Raw genomic sequence first — 13,725 nt, 5'->3', positions numbered from 1 at the left:
AAAACTCATTGCAGCTAAATCACTGAGTAGCTGGATGTGAAAAGACTGTCTAGAAGATACTGAGACAGATGAGCATGAAGTCATTTGCGGCAAATTCACAACCTGAAGCCAAGTGGAAAGGCTACAGGCTTTCCATTTGGTCCTTCCTTTGTTTAGAAACCCATTGGTAAGTAGCAGAGGAATCAAGAGGCTGGAAGCATCTACCAGCTCTAACCTCCTATTCACTTCTTCAGAGACAAGCAGGCATGCTGAGGCAGGACAGTGCTTGGACAAAAAAGGCACAGAAGGAGAGCTCCAGACCTCTCTTGTATAGCTTCATCCCAGAAAGGCTGTGAATGATACAACTTTTTGGAGGTACTTTGGAAAAAGAAGTATCGTATCTTTGTTTCACCCAATAAAAGGGAACTTGCGTGAGCATAACAGCCGTGTTTAGGGCAGTGAATTTCTGGTATTGTGACAGAGTTGGTCTTAAACGTTTCCTTCGCCTAGGTTGAGCAGACAAAGACTGTTCTGGTGCCAGTGTTTTGTGGGCTGTAACACTGGGAAAGAAAAGGTTATGTGCTGTTCTGGTTGGAGTCACTCTTATACTGTGAGTGTATTGCTTTTTGAATGAAGGGTGTACCGAGGGAGTACTTACCGTGGTTGGCACAGGAGTTCTGAGGCTGACTCACCCCATCAGTAGGCTTTTTGTAGGAATGCATGATAGTTCACCCAGAGAGGAATGTAGGTAGTCCTCACCTACCCCTACCTACATGTGTGAGCTATTCTGTCAGCACAGAATGGCAATGTCTTTGCTTGTGAAAGTAACTACCTTGTTGGAAATAAAAAGCTCCTGGAAAGATAGGATTTGGTGTAGTTCATGGCTGTTCATAGTCAGCCACATGACCTGATTGTATCCTGGATACAGAGATCTTACAGGGGGTTTTTTGCATATACTTTTTTACATATATAAAAGATTTTAAGCCCCAGCAGCAAAACAGTCAGGTTCTGTGGAATGAAGGAAAAACAGGTTGAATTAATTTTTGACGTGAGGGATAGCCTGTGCAGAATGACAGCGAACACATAAAGCAGGTTCCATACCTAGCAAGTAAGTTTGGAGGGGAAAGGGGATACAGTGCCCCTTTGTCCTGCTAAGCAGGCTTGAAATATTGGTAACGCTACAACAGTAGACCTTAACACCATAAGTTTCTATTTTGAATAAGTTTAAGGTGTTATTATATAACAAATTCAACTCTTTTTTTTTTTTTCTCTTACAGATCACACATCCGTGGGCGGGCTGGGAGACAGTTTTTATGAATATTTATTGAAAGCCTGGCTTATGTCAGACAAGATGGACACGGAGGCAAGAAAAATGTACGACGATGCCATTGAGGTGATTATAATTCATGGAGTTTTCCCATACAGTTGAACTGCAAAACCATCTTTAATACTTTAAAAAAAAACACCCAACCCAAAACACCCCAACCAAAGCACCCCCAGCACTGGTTTTGATTATGTAAGCTTTAAGAAATCAAGTGGTGAATAATACTAGCTTTCACTCTCAGTAATTTAAGAAGTATTATTGTGGAATACATCTGATGCAGATTGTTGTGCTAAAAATAATCAGCTTGTCCAAAATTGTATAATCTAAATGCTCAAGCTATAGTTTATTAGAAAGAGATCGAACAACCCTAAGATGTATGCAGAACAACCAAGTCACTTCTTTCCAGTGCTCAGAATCACTCTAGAGGTTGAAGTTCTGAAATGTCTTATTCTTTATTTTACAAAACATTTAGAGGTTTTATTCCATATTTATGTTATAAAATGTAGTTTATACCTATTCCTTGCTCTGTGGTTCTTTTGTGATGTGATCTTGCTCCCTCTCACAGATGAAGTAGAGCTTGCCCAAGCACAGCAGCACTGCAGGATAGTTCAGTGGGCTTTGGGGCAGTGGCCTTTTAGCGGTGGCTCTGAGCTTTGTGCTGCCCAGCTCTGACTTTCTTATAATTTCCCCATACACAGGCATCTTCTTTCATCAGGCTTGCTTGTGCCAACATGCCGGTGCTACAGTTAGGATATGTGGAGAATAACTAAGCTGGTTTTAATCAAGTTGGCTGTGGTACCAATAGCAGCAGGGACTGTGTAGTCTTGTCCAAGTGCAGATGTGTGCTTGGTGCCTAACTTGTTCCATAATCTGTGCATGCTGTGTTTCTTCAACACAAGCTCCTAAAGCAAAAAACACCTAAAAATTCACATTTTAAAATACATATAGTGAAAGTTCTAGTCTAAAATTGCTTTGAAGCTGTAATATATCTTATTCCTGACCTAATTTGATTCATTTGACTTTCAGATACTTGACCTTTTTCCCCCCCTACATTGTTTTCCAGGGTCATCTGCATTATGTAGCTGGTGGCTAACCAAGGTGTGACACACATTCTCTCATAAAAGAGATGCATTATTTTCTTGAGTCTCACAATATAAAGCAGATTTTGAATTATTTCTTAAGCTTTTTTTCTAAGTACTTTCCAGTATCTTCAGTATGGAGACAAGAATGTAATGGTTCAACACCTGATTTCTTCTCCATATTCACCTCTTCGTCCAGCCAAGAGAAGAGCTGTGTTTGCACTCTTAACCTTTGCCTCAGTGTCATCTGCTTTCCACTTGGTTTTGCTCTGAAGTTGGTTATAGTAATTTTGATTTACTGCTTTCCTGCTACTGTGATTTACATTCATGATTCCTTGATGTGTGATTCCTACTAAAACACAATTATTCAGGCAAAACCCACTTTGTTCCCTGTTCTGAATGATTTTACAGGACTGACTTTTCCTTTATTACTATCTATAGCTCCATCAATTTTTGTGTCATCTGCACATTTCTTTTAGCATTTGTTTCTTGCAGATTGTTGGTAGAAATGCTGCCTAGCATTGTATAGAAGTGTTTTTGCAGAATCTTCATGGGATGAGGACTTTTCACAGTTGTTGGTTTCACTTTGAACTGTTCTAGCACACCAACTTTTAATCCACTTCATATGTGCTGCCTTGAATTCATTTAGGACTAATAATTTTGTACAATACCAAGGAAATTCCTGAAATTCCTACTATTCCTGATATCAGTCAAACAAACATTCATTTTATATGATTGTTACATTAGCCTTTTAAAATACTGTTAAAGCACTAGCTATTTTCCAGGCCTTTTGCATTTTCTTAGCTTTCCAGGCTTTGTTAAAGTCAACATTAGTGGTTCAAAACATTAGTTGAGTGCTTTTAATAGTCTAAAATAGTTTACTGGGTCCCGTTGGTTTACAAATATATAGCAGTTGGTGTATAACACCCATTGTGATTATTTCATCCTCTCCATTGTAAGCCCAGTCTTGGAAACGTTATGTATGGGCAGATCTCTCTGTCTCTGAATGGAAACACAGCAAAGCAATTTGTGACCAGGTAAAACACACTGTGGAGAGAAGGGAGAAAGAACTGAGCTGTTCCCACTTCATTTGTGATATGACCTGCAGTGCAAACCACTAGATGGTTTCCTGTTCAGCTTTCCCTCAGCCAAACCTACCCATTGGATTCTCTACGAACCATACTGATCTATGCATTGTGGAACAATGTGTTCATGCCTTGTACAAGCCCAGGTAGATGAAACCAGTCACTCTTCCCTTACTCACCAATGCTGCAGCCCCATCATAGAAGGCCACCGAACTGGTCAGGCACAATTTGCTCTTAGTGAAGACGTTGGCTGTCACCAATCACCCTTATTTTCCGTGTGCCTTAGTATAGTTTCCAGGAGGATCTGCTGCATGATCCAGGTGAGACTGACTGGCCTGAAGTTCCACAGGTCTTCTTTTTTTCCGTTTTGAAAAACAGGGGTTACGTTTCACCCTTTCCAGTCAGTAGGAAGTTCCCCAGACTGCCACAGCTTCTCGGATATGATGGATAGTGGCTTAGCCAGTTCCCTCCGGACCCGCAGATACATCTCATCAGGTCCCAAATACTTCTGCACCTTCAGGTTCCTTAGATGATTTTGAAACTGATCTTCTCCTACAGCAGGCAGTTCATTTTCTCAGTCCTGCCTTTGCCTTCTGCAACTTGGGTGGTGTGGCTGGAGCACTTGCCGGTGAAGGCTGAGGCAAAAATGTACCTCAGCCTTGGGTACCTCAGCCTTCTCCACATTCAGGGTAACCAGGTCTCCCCATTTTCTGCTGGAGAGGGCCCATGTTTTCCCTCATGTTCCTTTTTATCCCCATCGTACTTACAGAAGTACTTATAGAAGCTTTCTTGTCCTTAACATCCCTGGCCGGATTTAATTCTGTCAGGTCTTCAGCCTCCCTAACCTGATATATGGCTGCCAGCTTACTCATTGGGGTGGCTGGAATTCCTTTGTGCTGATGTTCTGGTGCTCTCCTGCTGACCTGTGACCCCTCTGCAAACTCTGGACATCTCTTACTGGTAATGGCATCGACTGGTAGGAGCAGGATTGATTGAGATTCCCCTGCCCCAGCAACTTTAGTTTAAAGCCCTGTGTTTCTCAAAGCAAGTCCCATGGTCTAAGCAGTCCCATGGTCAAAGCAAGTCCCAAGTCTGAGTTGTGGCACCAGTCTTGTAACCATTATTGAATGGCCTGATTCGACTGGCCCTTTCAAACCCCTTCTCAGTGACTAGGAGGACTGACGAGAAAGCTCCCTGTGCTCCAGAGTCCCTTACTGCTCCTCCCAGGGCTCTGTGGAAAGCCATGGTACCCAATGCCAATGTGCATGATTGTTGGACAACCACTCGCAGCTGGCAGAGATGGACTGGGTTCTGCTCTGTCAGTTACTTCTGTGTTCTCTCTGCACCATGCACCTGTCTGAAGGACTTCTGTGTTACCAGATACTGGTGGGGTCAGTACAGCTGCTCTAACAGTCCTGTATCACTGAAGTACACCTACTACAGTTACAGAAAGACCTTGAAACTTTTCATTTGTCCATGTTATTGAAAGCAAAACAATCTCACATTTTTTATTTTGAGGGAAAAGCTATTTCACTCTCTGCTTTTGAACCTGAATTACAGGTTGCAGGCTGATTAATCTATGTACTTATTGCTTGAATCTTTGTTGTAGCAAACTGCATGGTTGGCACTGTGTAGATAACAAGGAGACAAGGGTGTGCAGCAGACATGACTTCCACATCCACAAAAGCTGCTACAGTTGCATGCAGGATCCTCTGCCTGGATGTTCTCAGTATATCTAAGCTTCAGTGCAAACGGTTGTGGGCATTTGGGGTGTAATTTGTTGTAGATACCAGAAAATTAATGAAGAGGGATAGTAATTCACTTCTGTAATAGATCTTGTGGATGGCAAAGAGAGTTGAAAATGCCTTTTTAAAGGCACTTTAATCCTTCAACTCCAGTCAGCCTTGGAGTACTCTTACCAGTCATGTGCTTCGAAGGAAGTTGTAAACCCATCAGATGGTTATGTGTGGAAGTACTAAGGAGATTTCTGGAAAGAAGATAGGAATAATGTCTCCATGGTAAAAAGATAATTGTCTTTACTATTATAGATCTCAATTGTAACAAGATTCTAGGTAAAAGAAAAACTCTCTAATGCTTAAGATAGTATTTCAGTAGATTGGTGGGGATTGTGAACCTCTCTGAAAGAGGCTTAAGTAAACGTGTTGTTTCACATAGCTTGCAAACTTCGGAATGTTAGGTCAGCTGTTTGCCTTCCTACTACCAGAATACCATTTACAAGCCACAAGCAACAATATAGGTACAAATGCGCAAAGAAGGCAGCAGTTGCCTCACGTATAAAATGATATTTTTTTTTTTTTTAACAGTTACTCTAACCCTCACCCATCCTTTAACCACATGTAATCAGAAAGCTGCCACGGAGAAGGAGCGAAAAGGTGGCTGGAACATTCCTGTCACTTCCTATTAAAGACTGACTGAAAGTACAGGTGCTACCTGTCCATATATTGCTGACCAAAACGTTCCAGTGTGGATGTATCTTAGGAGTACACACAGACTGTACAGCAGAACATATAGGTACTTCTCAGAGTTAACGGGTAGACAAACACTGTTTGAGCCATAAAATACATGCTGAATTCTCAGCTAAAAGTACAATTTTATCTATGTTGTTATTTTCCTATGTTTGATCTCATTAGCATCTTTTAGCAGTTAGGCTATTTCTTGTGTGCATTGAAATTATGTTCTTATAGCTGTTTGCTCCTGAAGTGCTAAGAAGTGAATTTGAAAGAATAATTTTTTGTTGTTGTTTTAAAAACAGTACTTTATTCTTTGAAAGAGAGTTTAGTTACATAAAACAGTGCATGTGAAACAGTATTTGAAAATTCTCTTAATCTTCTTGTAGGCCATAGAAAAGCATCTCATCAGAAAGTCCAATGGAGGACTGACCTTCATTGGGGAGTGGAAGAACGGGCACCTTGAAAGAAAGATGGGCCACTTGACCTGTTTTGCAGGAGGAATGTTTGCCCTTGGAGCAGATGGTTCCAGAGATGATAAAGCTGGACATTATTTGCAGCTTGGAGCTGAAATTGCACATACATGTCACGAGTCATATGACAGGACAAGTAAGATCTATTCCTAATCTAGTTATTTCACTAGTTAAAATGCAGAAATTGTTGTAATTATTTTTTAAGATGTGTTATGGACCTATGCCTTATCTAACATGCAGTGGTTTCTATACCAGTATAAATTTTGAACATCCATGTATTTAATTGTGATCTACATCATGGTGAGTAAATGTAAAAACAGATTGCATGTTGTTCCTTCCTGCATGTTTATCCCTATTTTTTGGATCAGTCGGCTAAGATAGGTTATATGACTTCAGGGAGGAAGGACTGTGTGTGGACTCTTGTCCTCCCAGATATATAGGGTAGTTTTTCATTTCATATATACTGTTCTTACTGTTATGTAGAGTTAAAAATTTGTAAATACAGCTTTCACTAGTTTTAGTAATAGTACATTCTGGGTAAGTACAATTAAACTAGAGAGAATGATTACTATTATGCAAACTGTGAGACAGCCAAAAACCCGACTAGTAGGGAGGCAGTAACAGGCTTCACTGTTGAACTGGAAGGTTCCCAAGTTTCATCTTTTGGGAGAAGTTTATTTTACATTTTTTAATAGTGACCGCTGCATGAAGTTGAAGTGTGCTGATTGGAATTACAGCACCCATAAGATCATAAGACACAATTGAAACAGAAGAGTCTCAGAATAGCAGACAAAAAGATCTTGAGGGTTGGACTGTCAGAAGTGAGTTCACTAGTAAAAAAGGCAGGAACTCTTTCTCTAACTAAACTGGGAGTTTAGAGGAACCTGCTGAGTGCAGTCCTTGTCTGCATCAGGTGAGGAATTTTCAACAGAGATTAGGGAATATTAACACTGCCTTAGAAGACATGTATCGTTTGTCATCCAGAATGCGCTATACAAATTTGAACAAGTGCAAACCAAGAACCAACAGAATTATTAGAGCAACAGAGCTTTTGTTTTACAGTCAAAAAATAAGACAGCTTGGCCTGCTCAGCCTCGAAAAATAATGCCAAAGAAGGAAATAAATCTGTTGTCATCTCAAGGGGTAAAGAGTGAAAAGAAAGAGTTATTTTAAGATATGAACTACACAGTTGTACCAAGAGCAAGATTTGTAAGCTTGCCATGAATAAATGTAGGTTAGAAATTGTAAATAGCTTTGTGTAGCCATCAAAGAAGTGAGCTTCCAGAATAACTTTCTAGTAGAAGTAACGGTAACCGAAAATCAGTTTTAAAATGAGAATTCATGTGTTATTCGCAGGATTATGTAATATCACTGTATAATTGTCTGTCATTTTAAAGAATTCAATCCCGTAAGTGATGCTTTTACCTGGGTAGCAACAGCATTAATTAAAAAAAAAAAAAAAAAAAAAAGGAAGGAAAAAATAGGAGAATGCTTAAGGGAAAAGGTAAGACACAGTAACTGTTGTTGCATTCTGAAAAGCTTAACTTAAATGTTTCATTTGACACTTAAAAGTAAGCACTGCCAAATTTACAGGTTTTTGTGCCCTCCTAATTTTATCCCTTCAGATGTTTCTTTTATACCCTAAATAAGTCAAAAGATGGTGATGGGTAGAAGTTAGGGTTGCATATTTAATGACTGAATAAGGACACACACATGCAGGAAGCAGTCTGGAAGCTGTACAGACAACTATTTGCAGTGCCCTAGTTTTCTTTTGTTCAATCCTGCAATCTCAGGGATGTGGGGGTTTTTTTCTCCCTGGACTCATTTTTCAAAGCAAATAAAGAATTGTTACGTGCAAAATATCAACTTCATTATACTTTAACAGCAGGATTTGAGACAGAATTGTACGCTTCAGTGCAGAGCTATCTGGCTGCAGAAAAACACTCTTTCAGAAGGTAGACAGTCATCCTGATTCAAATGATACCTTTATGTTTCAGCAACGGGGAGAGCCTGATCTCTTGCTCCTACAGACTTGGAAGAATTATTTCCCCATTCGTTGCCCCTGAGGAGTCAGCAAGGTGTTGAGGCTAGAGAGCTCTTTTCTTCAGATGAACCAGAGCTGTCCTTTCCTGTGTCTTCCCAGGGTTGCTTATAATAAACTGCAGTACATGCCTGGTGTTCTTTTGGTATAAAATTACTACATTATGAAACAACTTAAATTTCCATGCAGCACTAAGAAACATAGCAAAGGCATAAAGCAACTGGTGATGCAAAATCCATGAATGGTGGGGAAAAAAAGATGCCCAATGAAACTGAAAGAACAGAAAGACCACTAACAAATCAATGTGAATAATGAGCTTTCATAGGTATTGTAAAGGTTAGATTAATTAGCAAAATTATTTATATAGATGGCAGCATGTACTGGTTTATAGCACACGGTGGTTTTAGTAAAAGATATCATCCCTTACACATGAGAATTTTCCCAGCCATTAGCTGGCAGTCAGTCAATCCTTTACTTACTACAGACAGATTATTTTAGGATGAAGTTTTTTGCATGTCTTTAAAATTTCTTGAAGAACCGTCTTCAAATCTGGGTACAGCTTTAGCTGCTTCATGTATGTGACAATTCCAATGCAGAATGAGCCAGATGACTTGAGATTTCAGATGAGACATGGTAAGGGTATGAGTAGATGTTGTCTCTGTCCCAAGACTTTCAGTAAGCAGCTAAACAGGGAAAGACGGAAGAAACAGGATAATTGAGAAGTATAAAATAACAATGTATGTTGATGGAATGGTTCAGGAAGTCTCAATAAAAAAGGATCTTGGAGTTTCTCTTCTTCCAAATTTATATGAATTAAGCCCTAGAAACTACTATTATAATATTATGCAATAATAATAGTAGTTATTATTATTGCTATAATTATTATTATTACTTTCAGGAAAATTATTGATCGATTGACTCTAGTCTTAAAGGAACATGCAAAAAAATTACACTGTTTTCAACATTATTTCTACAAGGAGATATATAGATTGTTTATCTAGAAGTCTGAGCATTTGCCCTTATTTTTAGCAGTTCTAAATACAACTCTCATTGAAGTGTTACATCAGTTAAAATATCTTTTAAAATGGTACTAATTAGCTTTGCAGTTTTGCACTATAATGTGAGATGTTCTCATCTGTTCTCCCTGCCCAGCCTATCAGCCCCATTAATGCTAAAATACCTGTGTTAAAGTGTGACCACTATAGCGTTGTAAAATGGCCTTAGGGTAGTTGTTTGCTTAGAAGAATACCCTCCTGAAAGGTACTGTGCTCACAGTAGCTTCTTTACTTTAGTCAGCTATTAGTAGAAGTGCTGTGATTAATTTTTCATCCTTGGTTTCAGGTAAAACTTCAGTGAGATTGTCACAATATATAGGGGTCGCCCATCCTTGGGTGGTAGAATTTCTTGTAGTGCCCAGTAACATTAGAAGTAGATCTGAGTAAATAAGTAAAGTTAACGCACCATCAGGCTACAAAGCAAGTGAAGGTGTCACAGTTCCCGTAGGTTATGCATCACAAGAATTGCCTGAAATCCTGCTTCTTTGGTGGATTAGACTAACACAGCTGCATGGTTTGCCATATTTCCAAAAGGCTTTTTCACAAGGCCCTTTAGGGATATTAAGCAGCTACTGCATAAACAGCAAGCACTTGCATGGGGAAAATAAATGGTTGTATAACAAATAGGGTAGAGGTAACTAGTCAGGTCTTGCAATGGGCAAATGGTAGTTAACCAGTGGTACTCTGATATATATTTATACATGTGTATGTATAGATATCTATATAGGTATAGTATATTTACATTTTATAGTTTATATTTTAATACATGCATATATGTATATATAAATAAAAATATATGCATATTATCACAACATGGACTTATCCACAGCCACAGAGGCTTCAAGGTGTACCTTCACCAGTGTGGATTTATCCTTGAGCCACAGTCCCTTCAGAGGTGTAACTACTGCAGATCAGACATGACTATAGCCATAAATGCTTCAAGATGTACCTGCTTTGGTGTGGACTGATTCATGGCCGTAGATGCTTAGTGACATGGTTTAGTCGTGGCAGTGCTGGGGCACAGTTGGACTCCATCTTAAAGGTATTTTCCAACCTGGTTGATTCTATGATTCTATGTACACACATATAAATAATCAGGAAAAGGGCAGGAACAGTAAGACAGAGATACTGATAATAATTCAAAAATCTATTCAGGATAGCAAGGACAAAAGAAAGCAGACAAATTACACAGAGATTTTATGAGGTTGAGTAATTCTATAATAAATGACTAAATTAAATCCTATGTAGTTAAATGTAGAGTGAGGCATCTGCAAAAAAAAAAAAAGCTTCCTAACCTCACATATAAAACGATGAGCTCTGAACTCACCATTACAACTCAGAAAATTGCTCTTGAGATTATGAAAATGCCAGCTTAGTAGCAGTCAGGAAAATCAAAGTGAGAAAGAGCAAAATAGAAAATGTCATTATGTCACTATATTAACCTTGTCCGCACTTTTAGTGCTGTATTCAGGCTGGTCCTCTCATTTCACAAAGGATATAGTAACATTGGAAGAATTGCAGAGAGGAAGACTAGGAGGAAAACCAAAGATATGGAACAGTTTCCATTCAAAGAACAATTGAATTAGGTAGTATTCTTCAGCATGGAAAAGGCACATTTTAGGTAGGATGCAACAGATTTGCAGCATCACCGGGGACTGGAGAGAGTGGATGGGAATCAGTTGTTCGCTCTCTTCTCCAAGGCAAGACCTACAGGCTATTGAATAAGTCTAGCAGGGACCAAGCTGGAAGTGGAAAAGAACAAAAAATGTGGTTCTACACCAAAGAGATATTAGACACGTGGAATGCCTTAGCAGAGGTGTGTTTGGACGCTTAAGGCGTACACAGATTTAAGGAAACACGGCTTGCCCAGAGAAGATGTGGCTGCCCTATCCCAAGCAGTGTTCAAGGCCAGGTGGATGGGACTTCAAGCAACCTGGTCTAGTGGAAGGTGTCCCTGCCTGTGGCAGGGGGTGGAACTGGATGGTCCTTTCCAATCCAAACCATTTTGTGATTCTGTGAAACACCAGATAAATATTGGAAAATAAATCTATCAGAAATCACATACCACATTCAAAAGTATGTCTAGTTTGGGAGAAGCCTTCAGCTCAAAAAATTGTGGACTGATAGAGAAGGTGAAAAAGGTCTCTCATATACTTGGCCCGTTCTTCCTCTTCCCCATCCATGTCTGATTTTAGCTATTGTTGGAGAAATGATACTGGACCAGACAGAGCTTCCATCTGGTCCAGGATGGCCATTCTTATCTTCTTAATTTTGGATAGGTAAAACTCTGTATCTAATCTCATTGATATTGCAGCAAAATTTGTACTTTTTTTTTTTTTTTTTTTTACTGAAGCTGGTAAAATGGGCAATTTTTAAAGAAGTATTGTAACCATTTCTTGATGGAGTTTTCCTTTGCCATGTGTGTAGATGAAGTGTGAAGAGTAGTTCTTTTTCTCTGTTGGAATCTGGAGCTGTACTCCCTTGAAACAGAAAGAATAGGGAACTCTTTGTTGGAGATTTTCTGCTGGGGCACACACTGGGGGTGCTCAGATTTTTCACTGTAGTATTCTAAGGTTCCCCTCTCTGACTCATGAGACCAAGGTTAATTGGAGCCTCTAGCCCATAGGAATGACACGATTAATGGCTTTGATAATATTTGAAGTTTGAGTGCAGCTTCAAAGTTCAGCACCTTAAAAACTCTGCTGAAGTAAAGAGTGGGGTGCAGCTGTAGATAAGAGTGCATTTTTGAGGAATAATGTGCAGCTGTATAACAAAAAATGTATGTAATTGCATCTTCATATTATAGACAGTTTCTCTACAGGTGCCTCCTTAAATGAGTAGACTTCCAGATGCTGGCACAGGGCTGTTAGGGCTTCTTTAAGGGCTGAAATAGTGAATCTCGTAGTTCAGAGATTTATGTTAAGGTGTGGCTAAGTTTTCATTGCCTAGTTGTAAACCATTTTACTTTTTTTACATTTACATAATGAAGCACATCAGTTAGCACATCACTAACATAAACCAAGAGAGTTTAGTTAAAGATGCAGGTTAACTGAGATGGTGGTACCTGGTTTTGTTGTTTTCCTCCTGAGCTTGGTGGGATCAAAGGACATCAAACCTCTGTTGACTTTTTTACCTTTTGTTGGTAAGAAGTGGTGTCAGTCACTTGAATTTTATCCTAGAAACGAATGCGTTAATGATGAATGTTTATATTCCTAGTGTTTCATTAGGTTTCAAGAGGATTACTGTCAAGATAGGTACTTTTCTCACAGGAATTGGATAAATTATTCATAAGAAATTATAGGCCTCAACAATAGGAAATACTTAAGAGACTGCTTAAACACAAGCTCATTTCTGTTTTCCTCACATGCTTAGGATCTAGCAGTCTCCTACCCACCCTTTCTGCAAAGAGTGGTAAGGAATCATTGAATAATTTTTTCTTTTTTTTTTTTTTTTTTATTTTCTTCTGTCCTTTGCAGCATTAAAGCTGGGTCCAGAAGCATTCAAATTTGATGGTGGCGTAGAGGCAGTGGCTGTGCGGCAGAATGAGAAGTATTACATCCTAAGACCAGAGGTGATTGAGACCTACTGGTATATGTGGAGGTTTACCCACGATCCCAAGTACAGGCAGTGGGGCTGGGAGGCAACACAGGTAACTGTATTAATTATCTGTCCGTAATTTAATTCCATGTATTTTTCTTCTGTAGCCACTTTAATCTCATGGCACGGAAACGCTTCAAATGGTAATTGATTTTCACAAGTTCCCGTATACCAGGATACATATGGGGGTGTGCACAGTTATTCCTGTTTTTCAGCTGCTGAACCAGATGCACAGATGAGAGATGCATTCAGCATTATGCAGCTGATGAGTTTTAGGCATGGAAATAGAATCTACTGGTTATGACTTCTACTGTTATCTGTAGTCCACAGGCCCCTGGGAGAAGTAATTCATCTTGGGAAGTGAAAGTGTATTATAAATAACTTTGCTAAGCATGTGTTCTCACTCAGATTAAAAGCTGAGCTATTCTTACAGTTTCTTCTTTGTCAGCTATCACACAAGTGGTAGGATGACTGTTCTCAGATGGTTTGTAGACTACATAGCATGTACATATGTATATGTGGGTTGGTATCATGGCTTTTTCCTTTCTTAGTTGTCTGAGTGGAAGGAAAAAAAATTGCCAGTCATTTTATATTTATTTAATTATAACAAAAATTACAGCATTA

The 13,725-nt window shown here is 39.2% G+C and overlaps 1 protein-coding gene across 2 annotated transcripts in view; it reads left to right on the top strand.

Annotated features, from left to right (window-relative positions):
* The window catches only part of MAN1A2 (mannosidase alpha class 1A member 2), a 140,425-nt gene that overhangs the window by 112,934 nt on the left and 13,766 nt on the right, over positions 1 to 13,725 (top strand). For both annotated transcript variants that reach the window (XM_065676185.1, XM_065676186.1), the window contains exons 9-11: positions 1,257 to 1,372; positions 6,325 to 6,544; positions 12,981 to 13,153. In XM_065676185.1, coding sequence (XP_065532257.1) covers positions 1,257 to 1,372; positions 6,325 to 6,544; positions 12,981 to 13,153 — 509 coding nt within the window. The remainder of the gene's footprint in view (positions 1 to 1,256; positions 1,373 to 6,324; positions 6,545 to 12,980; positions 13,154 to 13,725) is intronic.

The sequence above is a fragment of the Lathamus discolor genome, chromosome 4, assembly GCF_037157495.1.
Source record: "Lathamus discolor isolate bLatDis1 chromosome 4, bLatDis1.hap1, whole genome shotgun sequence".
In the NCBI taxonomy this organism is placed as follows: domain Eukaryota; kingdom Metazoa; phylum Chordata; class Aves; order Psittaciformes; family Psittacidae; genus Lathamus; species Lathamus discolor.
This window is presented reverse-complemented; position numbering and strand designations above follow the sequence as displayed.